The 19,108-nt window shown below is 33.2% G+C and overlaps 1 protein-coding gene across 5 annotated transcripts in view; it reads right to left on the reverse strand.

The window, feature by feature from the left end:
• Nucleotides 1-346: 346 nt before the first annotated feature.
• The window catches only part of LOC306868604 (uncharacterized protein), a 29,931-nt gene continuing 11,169 nt past the window's right edge, over nucleotides 347-19,108 (reverse strand). For all 5 annotated transcript variants that reach the window (XM_079414859.1, XM_079414861.1, XM_079414860.1 and 2 more), the window contains 5 exons: nucleotides 18,773-18,881; nucleotides 15,239-15,276; nucleotides 13,291-15,160; nucleotides 13,083-13,199; nucleotides 347-1,916 (listed from right to left, as the gene is read on the reverse strand). In XM_079414859.1, the coding sequence (XP_079270985.1) occupies nucleotides 1,642-1,916; nucleotides 13,083-13,199; nucleotides 13,291-15,160; nucleotides 15,239-15,276; nucleotides 18,773-18,881 (2,409 nt within the window). In that variant the 3' untranslated portion in view covers nucleotides 347-1,641. The remainder of the gene's footprint in view (nucleotides 1,917-13,082; nucleotides 13,200-13,290; nucleotides 15,161-15,238; nucleotides 15,277-18,772; nucleotides 18,882-19,108) is intronic.

The raw sequence follows: 19,108 nt of genomic DNA on the forward strand, positions 1-19,108 counted from the left end.
GTCATAACATGCTCTCTGCTCTGAAAATTGTTTTAAGTGCTTCAGATTGCATATTTCAATGCAAAATTAATATAAATTATATTCAGTTTAAGTAAACATCTGGGAATAAAAGGTTGAAAAATAAACAAATGTTGCTTTGTCATACTCCGAATTATCTCACAGTGTGAATCGCTCCATAGGGACCTATTCTTTTATTTCAAGAGTGTTATCTCATCATATTTGTGCCGCTTAATCGCACTCAGTGTAAAAGGGCCTTAAGGACTGCCTACTGAATGCCTATAGAAATACTGTGTATCTCCTTTAGTTAAACTCGAGTGCAGTATAAAACAACACATTCACAATGAATCCTGCTAAAGACAGATTTTAATGAAACAGACTCAATCATTGATAACAGCCGTAACAATTCCTCATGATTAAAGAGGCAGCTGAGTGATGGCAACATCCATTCTGGATTGACTACAACAGTTTTAAAACAGTCCATGTGATCATACATTTGGGTAATATTGCAAACAATGCAGATACTTCACATCTTCATACTTAAAAAAACTAAAATAAAAACCTGTTGTTTTTTTTCTTTCTCAATTTCATGACTTAAAATTAAGCAGCTTTGTCAAATACAGAAAATGGAACATTTCATTCAAAACTAATTCAATGAAGAAGTGTACACTACCAGTCAAAAGTGTTTGAACAGTAAGATCTTTAATGTTTTTTACAGAAGTCTCTTCTGTTCACCAAGCCTGCATTTATTTGATCCAAAATACAGCAAATGCAGTAATATTGTGAAATATTTTTACGATTTAAAATAACTGTTCTATTTGAATATTTTAAAAATGCTGTATTTTCAGCATCATTACTTCATGTCACATGATCCTTCAGAAATCATTTGAAACATTATAAATGTATTTATCATCACTTTTGGTCAATTTAAATCCTCCTGGCTAAATAAAAGTATAAATTGCTATAACTTATTTTCCAAAAAAAAGAGAACATTATACTGACTCCAAGCTTTCGAATGGTATAGTGTCTAATATTACAAAATATTTCTATTTCAGATAAATGCTGTTCTTCTGAACTGTCTATTTATCAAAGAAACCTGAAAAAACATCAACTGTTTTAAATATTGATGATGATGATTATATTAATATTATCATTATCATTAATCAGAAATGTTTGTTGAGCAGTAAATCAGTATATTAGAATGATTTCTGAAGATCATGTGACACTGAAGACTGGAGTAATGATGCTGAAAATACAGCTGCGCATCACAGAAATAAATTACATTTCAACATATATTCACATAGAAAACAGTTATTTTAAATAGTAAAAATATTTCACAATATTACTGTTTTTGCAGTATTTTGGATCAAAAAAATCCCGGCTTGGTGAGCAGAAGAGAATTCTTTAAAAAACATTCAAATTCTTACTGTTCAAACACTTGACTGCTAGTGTATGTAAGCTACAACAGCAGCAAGGAACAAACATCAAATTGTAGCATTTAAAACCAGTAAAAACAGTTTTACACAAATATTTACAACAAGAGTTGTAAAATCGTCATTATACAGTGCAACAATCTTTGAGAACGAAGAACGCAGCTAGAAAAATGTTTGTCCAGCTATGAAAACTTACAGCTTAGTCTGAAAGTTAGTGCATAGTGCTGTTTGCACCCTCTAACCACTGACTCCTCCTTTTGAGTGTAACACCTCTATTTCTCACAAAATCCCTGATGTTTTGGACTGACCGGTTTTTCAGCACAGGCTCTTCAGCTTTTTTGCACTGAAGACACTCTGATTTAGTGGCTAAATGTCCTTTGGCGATATGGAATTTGAAATGTTTCATCACAGCAGCAACTTCTGCTTTTGACCACAGCTTTCTTCTCTTCCTGTCAGTGGTCTCACGATCTTCAACACTTCCAGTCACTAAAAACAAGAAAGCAAAATACTGTGAACTGTTCTGCCATTAATTATTACAATTTGCATTATACCACTTTACTGAATACATGTAATTACAATAAAAATCACACAGAGAATCATAGGATTATGAGTTGGCTGCTTATAAGGAAAAAGCAGCGCTGAGCTTCATCTAAAAACTTTTCAAATAAAAGCTTTATGGTAAAAATTAAGACATAAATAGTTTATTAGTATTGCAATTTTACACTTGTACTATACAACTTTCAGTAACTTATTTTGCAGTGTAATAGTATTACAATATATTTATTAATGTCTGATACTTTATTTTTTTACTATTTAAAATAACAGCTGTTTTCTGTGTGAATATGTGTTAAAGTGTCATTTATTTCTGTGATCTGCAGCTGTATTTCCAGCATCATTACTCCAGTCTTCAGTGTCCTTCAGAAATCATTCTAATATACTGATTTACTGCTCAACAAACATTTCTGATTATTATCAATGTTGAAAACAGTGGAGTACATTTTTTTCAGGATTCTTTGATGAACAGAAAGATCCAAAGATCAGCGTTATGTGAAATAAAAACTATTGTAACATTATACACTATACCATTCGAAAGCTTAGAGTCAGTATAATTGTTTTTTTTTCAGAAATTAATACTTTTATTTAGCAAGATGATAAAGACATTTCTAATGTTACATTTCACATACATGCTGTTCTTCTGAACTTTCTATTTATTTCTATTTTAGTAAAACAATTCTACTCCGCTCTTTTCAACATAATAATAATAAATGTTTTTGAGCAGCAAATCAGAATATTACAATAGAATATTTCTGAAGGATCATGGAGTAATGATGCTAAAAATTCAGCTTGAAATCACAGGAATAAATTACATTTTAAAGTATATTCAAATACAAATACATTAACAGATTTAAACAAAGCAGTTATTTAAAATAGTAAATATATTTCACACTATTGCTTTTGCTGTACTTTGGATCAAATAAATGCAGGCTTGGTGAGCAGAAGAGACTTCTTTAAAAAACATAAATCTTACTGTTCAAAAACTTGTGACTGGTAGAGTGTGTAAGTATATTAGGAAACATTAATAAATACTGTAATGTATTGTTCACGTTAAACAAATAATGTATAATCCTACAAAGCTATTATTATCAGAGCATGTGAGCAGAGCTTGTTTCAACACAGTAGTGCTGTTGCAGACAGAAACAAATATACTACAAAGAAATATCCTGTCGGTGCGTTATTTGTGCGGACTTTGCTTTTCCGGTGAGTATGAGCGGTCCACGAGCAGAACTCACATTCATAATTTCGTCATAAATATACTAGGGATGCACCAAATTTTCGGCTGCCGACAATTATCAGCCAAAAGAGAAAAACGGCTGAGATAACGAGCCGAAAACATACAATATATGGGGTTTCACTCTCCGTCACACCCGCGGGTCTTAAAGAACTTTATTTTTCTACCTTCACAAGCACATCTATTATGTTGCCTTGTTTATCTAAAAGTGAACTTTTCCTTGTTTTAAGCCTAGTCTAAAAGCCACGTGTTGACTGTGAAACACAGTAGACATTAAAGCTGCACTCCATAACCTTTTTGGTTAAAAATGATCTGAAATCAATATGAGCAAGTACATAACCAGACAGTGTTCAAAACTATCACCTTACTCTAGCCCGATTCACAATGGTTATCTTATAATAATGTTTTCTAATTTGAGTGGTACGGGAGATTCAAGAATGGCACTGCATCATTACGTCACGTCTGTAAATATAAAGAAGTTTTCCCGGCTAGTAGACTATCTCACATGAGGATCCTGCAGGTGGAGGATCGTTTATAGCCTTTTCTCACAGCAGCTCGAATAATTAAATGTAGCATTTTGATGGCGGATTGTAATCCAGAAAGGATTATGTGTTTATGAAACACCTGTGAATGAAATTATATTATATTCCAGTTTTAAATGTGCTTCTGATTACAGATAGCCTGGGATTACACAGGATTTCTATTTTAAATAGAACCAGTTTGGAGTATAATTTGCTTTTTGAGTTAAAATAATTTCTTAATATGAAATTCGAATGGCATGACAATTAGATTAGACTGTACCGAAATTGAAATCTACTAGTGTTGTCAAAAATATGGATATTTCGATAAATATCGATACTGAAATATCTGAACGGTACCAATATTAATTTCCCGAAGTATGGATACACCGATACTAGCCGAGCTGTCACTTTCACTTCTCTCCAAAGGCGTGTGGACAAGCACCACACGTGACCGCACTCGTCTCCTTCGCTCTGGTTAAATAGACTGCTCTGGTTGTTAAAGAACACAGCAGGAGCGCTATCTGTAGGGATCTATGATCTCCGCGATGCAGAGAACGCCACGGAATCCAGTCATAAACACGGAATTTAACGCGGAATGTCACGGAATTTGTCAAAGTTTGGATGAATTAATCAAAAGTAGGTCATTACACTTAAATCAAATCGCGATATGGACTAGTATCTGTAAATATTAAGCTGCAAAAGTGGATTTAAATATGAATCCTGCATGTTCTGCGCGTCTCTGTGTGAATGTGCTGCACGTGCGGTTGTGTTTACTAATGTGGCGCTCGCGGTGATTTCAGCGTCTGCCGTCTCAATGAGGACATAAATACATCAACAATATCTCCAGAACTGATCTGAAAGGCACTTTACCAGCATTTTAACATTTAATTTGAACTTTAGAAGACAGAACTTTAGAAGTATTCACGGCAACACGTCAAAATAAAAGTTCAGTTTAACAGCCTATTAAAGACGTGTGCCAGAAATAGGCTATATTACTATTATTTAGTAGAATGTACATAATACTACTACTTACTACTACTGTTCATTTTTTTAAAGAAATAATCACAAAATATTTTAATTTTAATAGTAAATCCCCTTCATTTGCCAAAAATGTAAATGTTTAATTTTCATTAATTCAAATATAAATTAATTAAAATTGTTTTATGCCTTCATCTGATATCCAGTAAAATTTAAATACACAACACAGAATTTCTGAGGGGGAAAACACATTTCATAAGGCTACTGTAAGAATAAATACAAATTGTTTGTATGCATTCAAATAATAGACATGCTAAAACACAGAGAAAAAGGTGAGAAAAAAATAAAACATTTTTTATTACGTGTCAAAACGTGTCAAAATGTTAAATTGTATAATTTTCATGATTTTAATGAATTAGACATGCTTTTTGATTAATAGCATTTAATTTGACCATTAAAAACAAAACAAAAAAAGAGTCCAAAAAAATTCAAACGGAAAAAAATGGAATCCAGAAAAATTAAAATGGAAAAAACTGAATGTAGAAAAAAATAAAACTGAATTTGGGAAAAAATATAACGGATTTCATAGGGCCCTATATCTGGAAATATTTTGGTTATGAAGCAAATGAGTTGCTACAGAGCAGCGCTAACCTGAAAGACAGACACCCGGATCGATATTCAGAATTTCGAGAGGTTGGTAACTGTTCTCATTTTAACATTACTGAAACATTAACCAAGATGGCCTAGTATTGTTGCTGATATGAGTGTTGTCTTGTTTTTTCATTGTAATTCTTAAAGTTAATATAATCTGACTGAGGAATCTTAGACAAGTAAATACTTTAAGCACCAGTTAATTTACATTTGACCACAGTTATTTAACTTTATTCAAAAAATTATTACTTAAATTCTGCAATTTGTCTTCATATCGCTCCACTGAGCATTGTTTTCGCGTGTGATGCATGCATGTTTGCATTTAAATCTGTTCATCAAATAACGTTAATGTATTAACCAGCATTTATGAACGATGAGCAATGCATTTGTTACAGTATATTTTAGTCTTTGATAACAGTACGTAATAAAAATACAACGGATCATGTTAGCTCTGGTCCAATGAAAAAATATCAACAAATAGAACTTTGGATTTTAATTAGTACATTTATTAGTAAATGTTAGTTTAAATGAACATTTAACTAAGATTAATAAAAGATTAATAAATCAACAAATGCAGTACCTCAAGACATTTTTTGTTCATGTAAAATATACCACATGTTCTCGACTTGTTACATTTATCTTTAAATTAAAAAAATTACCCCCTTAATATTGTGGCAGTTTTTTTCTCCATGGTATCGAAAATGGTATCGAATATCGATATTTTTCAAGGTATCGTATCGAAGTTAGAAATTCCAGTATCGTGACAACACTAAAATCTACACGTTAATATACACTATACTCATAGTCACGCAATGCTGATGTTGTTAACATTAATAATTTGAGAATAAAGTAGAACAATAATAATACTTTGCTTGCTCAGATGTGATATGAGCTAATTAACCGATCTTTAGATTTAATCACCATTGGTAGTGTGATTTATGGTAGTGTTTTTTTTCAGAACAAACATGGCAGACTTGTTACTTGTTCAGATGACAATATCTGGTGAAAATTCTTATTTGGGTCTTATATTCCAAGACGTAGGCTAGAATCTGTCATTGCGAAGTACAGTAAACATCCACACCGGTGCGGTGACTGACAGCAACACATTCACCTCAAAATATTAGATTCATCTGCACTGGAGCTGTGCCAGAGTACAGACCAGCAATGAAGATAATTCTGCGAGTAACTGCAATTCCAGGTTTTCAAACAGAGATGGCGACAAAGAGGCAAAACTTACGGACTGCAGCTTTAATTATATCTATTTATTGTGAAATTATTACATTTCCGTGTCAACCCATGTTAATTTTTACTGCAAACAATGCAGTGTCACTTTAATTCAGCGCGGCATCTGATCCCATACAACCTCAATCTCTGCACTGCTGCAGACGCCCTGCTCCTGGAACACACTGAGAGACTGCAACCGTGTGCAGTGTGAACGTTAATCCATTAACATGAGTGTGGAAAAAATACACACCTCATACACACTGCAAACGGAGTGTGTGTGAAACAGGCGTCAGTGTTGCTGACTTTATCTCTTAAGCCAAAAACAAAGAAAGCACTAGTTTATCAATAGATTATTAAAATGTTAACACAGCCTACTTCATGTATGCGTTTGAGTGCTTATTAGGCTATTTAGGCAATTAAAGGCTCATTATGATGATTTAAATGGTTTATTAATAAATGTGTGATTCGTCGACTAATGTTTAAAATAAAAGACTACTAGTCGACCAAAAAAAAATCTTCAGCCAAGGGCAGCCCTATTAACATATAAAAATACATAACCTTAATTTCATAGAGGTGGTCATCAGCCATCGCATTTGTATGAAAGAATTTAGCATTAATTAACTGTTAATTGTTAGGTACAATGCGTCAATGCTACTATTGAGGTGAGATATGTTTGGGGGTAAAGGACTGGTTTAGTGGTACAGGTAGGTTTAAGGCTTTTTTTTTTTTTTAAATAGAAGTACACTATAAATATTTGTATCTACACAATAAGTGCATTGTAAATGCATAATTAATTTAAATATTTGAGCACATTAAATGTTAGAACAGGAAGCTCATGCTCCAGACTGTGTTGAACGTGCTCAGGACCGTTTGCTGAGGATTAAAGGTAATTATGTTATTTCTTGCACAGACCAATCGTTTTGCTTCGTAAGACCTCAATGTATCAACAGGATACACTAGTATTAATTTTGATTTGCCTGTATGTTTTTTTTTTTTTTTTTAATCTCGGGCTAATGATACACGGGGCAACTTTTTGAGCAATGTTGCCGTCGACGAGCAACCAGGTGAGACACATGGCCCACGACCGATCTAAATTATCCAGATAGAACTCTCTACCCATTCTTAATAGAAAAGTGTCCAAGCAACATTGCTCAAAAAAGTTGTCTGGCAAAATTGTATGGGATAATTTTCCCGCCAAAAGTATTGTAGTCACGGATAAAAAAAATAACAAGTGTGAAAACAAAATTTAAAAACGTAAGTAAAAATATATTGCACAAGATTTAAAATTGAAAGCAAAGTTTTCAGAATAGCAAACAATGGTCACAGATCGAAAAATAATAAGCATGAATCAACAAATTAATAACGCATTTAAAAAAAACTAAGCATGAAGTATGATTTTAAACTTTAAACATTTAAAATCATATTGCACAAAATTTAAATAGCTGTTTTTCCCTTCGCCCTTGTTTCGAGTGGACCAATGATGATGCTTAATCCCGCTCTGATTTACATGAAACTTTAACCGCAACATATGGAAAAGCATGCACAGAACATGGAAACAAGCGCGAAGGGAAAAACCACATAAGCATATAAAAAATAAAAATATGAACAGAAAATATCTGAGAGCAGAAAAAACAGAGAAATATAACCAAGGAAAACATGTTTTTGTGCACAAGTCAGATAATTTTGCATTAATAATTTAATTTTGTGCAATATGATTTTAAATTTGTTTACATTTTTTGATTCATTTAAAAATGCTTTATTAATTTTTTTATTTACGCTTATTATTTTTTTTATCTGTGACCATTGTTTGCTATTCTGAAAACTTTTTCAATTTTAAATCTTGCGCAATATATTTTTTAGTTGCGTTTTTAAATTGTTTTCACGCTTGTTATTTTTTTTATTTGTGACTGCAATACTTTTGGTGGGAATCTGATCCCATACAATTGATCAAAAAGTTGCCCCAGGTATCATCAGCCTAAATGTGACTGTAGCTGTTGACTTGCATTGTTTGAATCAGCTAGGACAATGACTTGAGCATAAACTCTTCTTTACAGTTCTACTGAAGAAAAAAACAGGCAGCTATATCTTGGATGACCTGAGGGTGAGTAAATTAACAGCAAATTTAAAAGTTTGTGTAAACTACCCCTCTAGTATAAAGTAGCTCCAAAATCCTGTGGGTTTAGAATAATGTTAAGCCTCTTCGATACAGAGATTCCAGAAAATACACTGATAATGTGTCAGGGCCGGCCGTGGCATAGGTAGAATTGACAAATGCTAGGAGAATGCTAGCTCATGTGGAATTTTTATTTTTTTTGGCTAATATTATTTTAGGGTTGCACAATATTTCAAAATAAAATCAGTAAAGCATAATGGAATGCAAGTTATATCGCAAAGTCTGCAAATGAATTAAAATATTCAATGAGTTTCAGAATGCACTGTTAGCTCTTATGTGTGCAGCACTTCAGTCTGAACCCTGCTAGATGAAGAATGCTGTCAGAATTCATATACACACTCTCAAGAGATAATGAAATAAAATGCAAGCACACAACGATTATTAAAAATAAATGGATATAATAATTTAATTGAACTTGAAATAAATAAATTAATTGAACTTATCATGCTGTAATGTTTTATTAATTACTGTGTATAAATATATTTAAACATTTAAATGTATACATTTACAATAAGAATTTTAGAAATTAATTAATTGTATTATGTATACACATACGAAAATTAAAAACAAATATTAATATTTGATTCTACTTTAATAATAATTCAATAATTTATAATAATAATTGTAATTATTTAAAAACAAATATTAATATTTGATTCTACTTTAATAATAATAATTCAATAATTTATAATAATAATTTTACAACAACCATACACTAATTGAGCACTTATTACAACAACAATAACATTATTATATGCAATTAGTGTTATTGTTGAAATGTGTTATTAAAATATTATAAAATAGTAAACACCTAATAATAATAATAACTTAATTTCTATGTGTAGAAATATACTAAAAATATATACTATTTATGATTATTTTTCATGTTTCTGTAAATATTTTATAGGTTTTTTTAAACAAGATTACATCAATATTTACACCAATAATTATGTATGATTAATTACTAGTGTTATTGTTGTACAGGTGCATCTCAATAAATTAGAATGTCGTGGAAAAGTTAATTTCAGTAATTCAACAAATTGTGAAACTTGTGTATTAAATAAATTCAATGCACACAGACTGAAGTAGTTTAAGTCTTTGGTTCTTTTAATTGTGATGATTTAGGCTCACATTTAACAAAAACCCACCAATTCACTATCTCAACAAATTAGAATATGGTGACATGCCAATCAGCTTATCAACTCAAAACACCTGCAAAGGTTTCCTGAGCCTTCAAAATGGTCTCTCAGTTTGGTTCACTAGGCTACACAATCGTGGGGAAGACTGCTGATCTGACAGTTGTCCAGAAGACAATCATTGACACTCTTCACAAGGAGGGTAAGCCACAAACATTCATTGCCAAAGAAGCTGGCTGTTCACAGAGTGCTGTATCTAAGCATGTTAACAAAGTTGAGTGGAAGGGAGAAGTGTGGAAGAAAAAGATGCACAACCAACCAAGAGAACCGCAGCCTTATGAGGATTGTCAAGCAAAATCGATTCAAGAATTTGGGTGAACTTTACAAGGAATGGACTGAGGCTGGGGTCAAGGCATCAAGAGCCACCACACAGACGTGTCAAGGAATTTGGCTACAGTTGTCATTCCTCTTGTTAAACCACTCCTGAACCACAGACAGAGGTGTCTTACCTGGGCTAAGGAGAAGTGCCCAGTGGTCCAAAGTCCTCTTTTCAGATGAGAGCAAGTTTTGTATTTCATTTGGAAACCAAGGTCCTAGAGTCTGGAGGAAAGGTGGAGAAGCTCATAGCCCAAGTTGCATGCAGTCCAGTGTTAAGTTTCCACAGTCTGTGAGGATTTGGGGTGCAATGTCATCTGCTGGTGTTGGTCCATTGTGTTTTTTGAAAACCAACTGCTGACCAGCTTTTTAAAAGATGCTGATTTAATTTTCCAGCAGGACTTGGCACCTGCCTACACTGCCAAAGGTACCAAAAGCTGGTTCAATGACCATGGTGTTACTGTGTTTGATTGGCCAGCAAACTCGCCTGACCTGAACCCCACAGAGAAACAATTGTCAAGAGGAAGATGAGAGACACCAGACCCAACAATGCAGATGACCTGAAGACCGCTATCAAAGCAACCTGGGCTTCCATTACACCTGAGCAGTGCCACAGGCTGATCACCTCCATGCTACGCTGAATTTAGGCAGTAAATAAAGCAAAAGGAGGCCCAACCAAGTATTGAGTACATATACAGTAAATTAACATACTTTCCAGAAGGCCAACAATTCACTAAAAAAAAATTTTTATTGGTCTTATGAAGTATTCTAATTTGTTGAGATTAATAGTGAATTGGTGGGTTTTTGTTAAATGTGAGCCTAAATCATCACAATTTAAAGAACCAAAGACTTAAATTCAATGCACACAGACTGAAGTAGTTTATTTAATACACAAGTTTCACAATGTGAGTTGAATTACTGAAATAAATGAACTTTTCCATGACATTCTAATTTGAGATGCACCTGTACATTATTAAAATTTTATAAAATGGTAAATGTAAAATAATAATTATAATAATACTACTACATATATCTGAACACTTAATTGCTGTCAGCACACATAAATGCGTGTGTAGAAATAGTTTAAATGTGAAATAAAACTTAATTTTTTATATATTTTTTCATATTTTATTAAACGAATTGCAACAATATCACTAATAATTATATATATATATACAATATTATTATTATTATTGTAATATATATATATATATATATATATATATATATATAATATATATTATACAATAATAATAATAATAATAATAATAATAATAATAATAATATTTAAGCACGTCATTTATATATGTAGAAATAATGTTAAAAATGCATAATTATTTGTTGTTTTTCATATTTCTGTAAAAATTGTATACATTATTAAATAAATTACAACAATATTAACACTAATAATTATATGTAATTAGTGTTATTGTAGCTTATTAAAATATTATAAATAGTAAAAATAATAATAAATTATTATTATTATTATTAGATTAAGAATTTTCATAGTGTGTATTCAAGTGTACATATAAGAATGACTGACCAACATATTTGTGCATTCACAAATTATTATTTTTTTTTTTTATGGGTGGCAATAGCCTCGTTGTTAGCATGCAGCCATGAAACATAACTACGCTCATGGCAACCAGTGTATGAATTCTGGCTTGTATTCATATGTTGTTGGTTTTTTGTTTGTCTCCACATTGTCTTGCACTTTAACTTTTTACAATGCAACAGTTCTATGAAAATGAGTGTGGATAAAAATAATGCTAAAAAAAAAATCAACCACAATAACAGCTGAACATCTGAAACTTAAACTACTAAACTACTGTAAACTACTCATCAGTTGTAAATGTTTTACAAACTTTTTACAAACTTTTGTAAATGTTTTACAAAAAAAGTCGTGTGTGCGTAAATATATATATATATATATATATATATTCACAAACAACCTGTAACCTGGAAGGTTTGTAAAACATTTACAACTGATGAGTAGTTTACACTTTAGATTAGGGGATGCAGAAAGCTTTGTAAATGATTTATAATGTTTATTGAGATAATAGTACAATGTTGACATTTCAATGATCTATAAGTGATTAATAATATATTAACTAGTAACTATTAACCATTAAGGATCTGTTTGATTATTTCATGATGCTATTTATAAAGATAACTTATGACAGATTTATAAATCGTTAGCATATTACTTAATCATTTGTGAATGTATAGTTATGTTTTGTAAATGATTAGTTCATCATTAGCTAATTACTTGTAAATGACTTTTAAATGAATTAACAAAACATACACAAATTGTTAGCATATCACTTATTAATCGCTTATGAATGTTTTGTAAATGATTAGTTAATCATTAACTAATCACTTATAAATGACTTATAACTGGACGTTATTATAAAGTGTTACCACAATTTTTAAAATAAATCTGCATTAATTATGTTATTAATAAAACTTGTAACAATATATCCGGTGTTTGTCTTTTCTTTAAGGTTTTATTTATTTATTTTAAATTAAGAATGAGTAATTAAGCAAATTACCAAAATGTTGACATATATTTATATAATATATAATTTTTTTTTTTTTTTTAAGAAAATATATTGGTTCATTAATTTATTACTTAGCTTAAATATATTAATACAGAGCACATCTGTCTGTTGGTATTTCCACAAATATGCAGTACCACTGATTAACAGTCTGTGTGTGTCTGTTCTCTGTAGAAGTCGAGTGGCACTTTACAGGCTACTACCACTACCTTATTTGTAAGGCCGATAAAAAATACATTATAATTACCTCCATTCAGGCAGGCTTCTGATATTGATGCGGAAATCTCTTTTGGTTTGCTTAATGAACTGGCACAAGCAGATTCATCATCCGTGTCATCCTCAGTATCAGTTAACTGGATCTGATCTGAAAACATACCATGTTTATTTATTTAGTTAGAATGCAATACTTTTGAATGAAAATTTTGGGCCTGGTATTGAACATATTTTTTGCAGACCTTCGATTTGAATATCATCAAGGGATTTTCCCTGGATGCTTCCAAGACAACCCTTGTCCATCACCAAAAGTAATTTTGAGATTTTTGCAAGCTGAATGGTTGCCTCAGGGAGTCTGTAGTGATCGCGGTGGACACGTATATCATGTCCAAGAAAATCAGCCACTTGATCCAGTTCATTATCTTTCAGATTTAATATTTGTGAAAGGGTTGCAACATGTTTCCTAAGTTGGGTTGAGCGAAGATATTCTGTTTTTTTGGCTCCACACTTTGCTGCATAGAGTCTCAAGCAGTCTTGACCCCTATAGTAGCTGGAACATTTTGTTCTAGCGAAGAGAAAGATATTGGTATCTTGTACACCACATTCCTTTCTGTTGTTGACTAGTAGATTCAAGGATTCCACCATGCCTGGTGTGAGGAGAACTGCAACTTTCCGTCCACGCTTGCCTCTGATTTCCACTCGGCTGAAGTGTTCGCAGAGCTTCTTTTCAAACTTGGTCAATCCCAAGGACACATCATCATGAAGTGGGCTTGTGTCTCTTTCAGTGAAGTTCTTCAAACGCATTTTGGACACTTCCTCAGCACGCCTTCGATTAAAAACTATTGCCTGAGCAAGAGTGGCTTTTGCAAGGTCAGCGTAACTTTGGGGAGATGCTGTTTCCTTCAGTCTGTCAAAGGCAACCTTTGCAGCCTGTTTGAGGTGATTGTGAAGAAGCTGTACATCTTGCGTGAATGGTAAGGTTGATGGCTTGTTAAATTTTTTCTCGCTAAGGGTGTTCAGGGCTGAGTGTGACACAAGCTCACACCACTTTGAGGTGTACAGGGACTTGAATGCTTCAGTTGATTTCATCAAGTCTTCGTTCTCCGTCATCAGAGCCCTGCAATGAATTATATCGGTTATTTTTTGCAAAGAATGCCCTATTTTTAGAGCAAGACTTGGTGCTGTGTAAGATTGGTTTTCTTCATCAAAACCAGACACTTTTTTCACAGCTTTCACAACTTTGTGAAAATTTCCAGGCTTGACTGCCTCTTCAATTGTGTATATGGAGTCGGCACGCAAAATCAACAAGACACGTGCCAGTTCTCGTAACTTCTGCCGAATATACTTTGTAGTGTCATGTCCATGCTTGTTGTACAGGGTTTGTGCCAGCTGCAAAATGCCAAAATCATTACGGACAACCGCTGTCACATCATCCTGCCTCATTGGGTCCAAAAGCTTCCAAACCCCTTGACAGATACTTTCAGAGAAGACTGACTCTGCAGTTGTGGCCAAGCCTAAGCCTTTGGCCCTACTAGACTTATCAGAACTCCTTTCTGGTATGAAATGGCATTTGCGAGTGTGTCGCCACAATTCCTTGCGGGAAAACATTCCTTTGCAATACACACAGTGAATAAATTTTGACTGCTTGGAAGTTCGTTTTAATTTGATTTGACCTGTTCCACTTTTCAGAACTTCAACGTTGTGCTGGAAGTTACCACGATTCCGTAACTTCTCCAGAAGTCGTCGTCTTTTTACTGAACCTTTTGGGTAACTAAGAGCTTCCATCACTTCTGTTTCAGTCTTGTGCTTCTCTAGATGTCTGGCAAGTTTGGACTGAGGTTTTTGGCATACGTAACAGTAGTTTTTCCCAGTATCATCTGCTTTGTCTTCTGTTACTTCACCTGTCGTTTCATCAGTTGTTTCATCTGTGGTTTTTGTTCTAGTATGAGTTTCTTCAGTGTTCATTGAGAGAGGACCCTGGGACAAGCAAGAAACAAACACAGAACTTGCATCCGAGTCGGATTCAGAGTCGCTGTCTGGCACGTAATCTTTGTCTTCTTGCATGTTTTCGTCCGATGCATTTTCATCCTCTGAGCTGAAATCATGTTTCTCCTAAAAAATAAAAAATATTTATACAATATTCTGTATAATAAAAAAGAAATGGTATTTATAAATGTAAATCTGACACACCTGAGGCAGACAGTACTTATGCCACACACCAGAACAAGCTGCAAGACAAGAGACAGTTAATATAAAATCAATATTTCTGCACCCAAATCATAACTTTGGGCTTTTTTCAGTACCAGAATCATAATATAGCATTTTTTTAATATAAATTATCATTATCCACTGAATAATCTTTATTAAACAATTATGTTTTAATTTTAGAAGTTAATTAAAAATGGATTTAAAGTGGAAAAACTTGGACTGACTGCACATAATTTCTTAGCCTTTTTTTGACAAAGTCAACTGACAAGATCCTTGGCCATATGGTACCTCAGTGACATCTCATGAACTGCCAATATTGACTTGTTTTTGGTTCATCTGATGGATCTTTTTCATACACAGTGATGACACATTTCACCAGTTATTAAAGGGATAGTTCACCTAAAAATGAAACTTCTGTCATTAACCACTTAACCCCATGTTGTTCCAAACCCGCAAGACCATCGTTTGTCTTCAGAACACAAATTAAGATATGTTTGATGGAATCCGAGAGCTCTCTGATCCTCCATAGATGGCAAGGGTCCTTACACGATCAAGGCTCAGAAACGTAGCAAAGACATGGTTAAAATAATCCATGTGACATCAGAGGCTCAACCCTTATTTTACAAAACTACAAGAATACTTTTTGTGTGCAAAGAAAACAAAAATAACAACTGTATTCAACAATTCGTCTCTTCCATGTCACCCTATAGCGCCATTTTGGAGAGTATCCACTGAACGTAAACAGCGCCACGTGGATAATGACAGAATTTTAATTTTTGGGTGAACTAACCCTTTAACACCTAGTACCACAGTACATTGTACAGTGTAGTCACCCCTTCAAACTTGCAGCCCTTATTTAAATTCAGTTCAATCAATCTGTACTCAACGCATCATAAGACAAAGCAAAAACATGGTTTTATAAATTCTGGCAAAAAAATTTAAAACAATAAACATAAAATGACTGAAATTACACAATTATAAGCATCCAAGGGCCACATTACAGAAGCGTCCTAATTCTAGAATCCTGTATTATCTGTGTAGTGACCACGGTGATTTCAGTTAGGATCTCATTTAGGACAAAACCTATAATAGAGCAGCATTTCCTAAATGCATTAACTGCACATCCCACTGTCTCTTAAGTGGTGAATTCTTCCATTTAAGAATTGACCTATCGGTAAGCCCCTTCCCTTGAATGCAGACTAGCCAATGGCAGTCAAGTATCAGTTGCACAGGGAGCGAAACTCGGACATCTTTAGATTTCAGCGCCATAGAGAAACACTGGAAGATCTGAAGCTCGCATCGGTTTTATGGGGTTTGTGCATCCAAAAATTATGTGCCTGGGGTACTTGTAACACTGATTCCAGGTATGCTGGGAGGATGGGCAATAAAATTTATTTTTATTATATTTCCTGAATCCAAACAAAACAGAGCAAAATGTCCCTAAGCATTCAACCCCAATACAAATGAAGATGAAAATTAAGTTGTCATACTCTCATTAAATTACAATTTTCATCTGCTCAAGCAGAACATTAAATGTTATCTTGTGCTTTAGCAAGGTATCTCTGGCTAAAACTAGCTAACGTTAAAGTTAGTGAGTCAAAGCCAAATAGCGGAGTGTTCTCGCCAGTGTTGGGGAAAGTTACTTTTAAAAGTAATGCATTACAATATTGCGTTACTCCCTAAAAAAGTAACTAATTGCGTTACTTAGTTACTTTTTTATGGAAAGTAATGCGTTACGTTACTTTTGCGTTACTTTTGCGTTACTTTTTAAATATGAGCAGGGCTTGATTGTTTTTAATACAAGAAATTACATTAATACAAATGTAAAAGCCCTGTATCTTGTGAAGGAAAAGTAAATTCACGTCTGTGAAGTAAAACTCAGGATAAGAAGGTTTAACACTCTTCGGCAATAAAAAAACAATGAAGCACAATTGTTAGTTTATCTAAAGTAATTTTTGCTTATTAGTATGGTTGAACTGGATCATCAAAGGTCAGCAGCAAAGACATTGATTAATAAAATGGGATTAGATACATTTGTGTTGTTTAACATATTTAATTATTGCAGTTTGCGTCATATTCTGAGTTTGCATTTCACTGTTTTAATTCATTTTGATGAATACTAAATCTGTTTTTTGTGAGTGGGATGAATTCATGCAAATTCACATTTAGATCTATAGTAACAGCATGCTCACACAGCGCACTGTCAGTCAATAAATGGGAGAAAAAAAACCCGAGTTCGATCCCACCTTTTGCCAAACATTTTTTTCTCCCTTTTCAAATGTCATATCGCATCAGAAAGGAATTTATTTTCAATAAAAATTAAGGAAATAATCAAAAAGTTGAAAATAAAGTATCGGGTAGGGTTAGGGTAGGGAGGGCTTTATTGTCCCAAAAAGGTGACATCCAATTAATAAATTTGAATTAAAATGATAATTTACACTCAGTACGTTATTATTGCGTACTGTTTTATAATGTACTACAATACTGAGGTGCAGATAATTGCCACTATTTGCAATAAGTAGTATAAATAGCAGAAAATCTTGCTATTTTAACAGTGTAAATAGAATCTATAGCTATTTACACTTAGTGCAAATAGCCACTGCCAAAAAGTAACTGGCGTTACTTTTTTGAAAAAGTAACTCAGATATTTTCTTGTAAATTAAAAAGTAATGCGTTACTTTACTAGTTACTTGAAAAAAGTAATATTATTACGTAACTCGCGTTACTTGTAATGCGTTACCCCCAACACTGGTTCTCGCGTCTTGTACAGTGTAGGTCAAAAACACATAAACGAAGGTCTACATTTCAGTACCTCTTCATATTAAACTGGTTAAATGTACATTAATTTAATCGTACCCTGCGATACATGAACAGTGTTGATCTGGGATATTGTCATTCTTCAATCATGATGACCGTAATATCAAACTTCTCTGCTTGCATTGTGATCTGTAAACCCTCGCTTCCAAATTAATACCCACAATATTTATTTTAAAATATTTTATATATCCCTCCATGGCATATTTAAGTATCACTTGAATGGTGGTCCTTCTGTGTCCAAAATTTATCAAAAAGATATAGGGACAAGGTTTTCACACTGACAGCTGGCATTGCAAGACAGTTAGCAACTCCGTTTCTTTGTCTGAGGGAGCAACAGTAACTAAGGGGGGGGCTTACCGATAGGTCTATTATGGAGACCACAGTGGTCTTCGAAACGTTCCATATGTAGCTTGTTCTCTGATATACATGGTCAGCTGAGAGATCTAATATTGACAGGAATGTGCCTTTCCAAACCATGATTGGAAATAATTGGCGGGATTTAACATTTGCAGACTCTAATCAAAGTGTCTCAAATCTCAACAATGATAAAGGTGATAGTACAGGCACAGTGTATACATTAACGTTAATGTGTTTTTTTTTTTTAAACAACAATATAATAGGTAGATATGTACATTTTGACAAATCAAGTTAACAGATTGAGTATTACAAGCACAGCTTCAAAAATGAGCTCATACTGACCTTTACATCTGACACCGATCCACTTGAAAGATGACATCCCCAATCCCATGCATACTCTGCACTTGTCCAGGCATGACACAGTTGTATGAACTAAGTCATGATTGTCACACTATTTAGTGGCAGGGAAGAAGAGTGGGTTAAAAAATGTTAATTTACCTTTGAATTTTAAACAAACATGTACAAAAAGGAAATACTAAGAAACTTTTAGCATTGAAACTGTCCACAATATATTATGTTGTTAGTTCAACTAAGAGCTTGACTATCAGTGACTGACTATCTGTCAAAGTTTCCATATCCACTTTCAATTTTTTAGATGTAAAATGAAAACATGAATTT

This window comes from Barbus barbus (assembly GCF_936440315.1).
Source record: "Barbus barbus genome assembly, contig: scaffold_47, whole genome shotgun sequence".
NCBI classification, from domain to species: domain Eukaryota; kingdom Metazoa; phylum Chordata; class Actinopteri; order Cypriniformes; family Cyprinidae; genus Barbus; species Barbus barbus.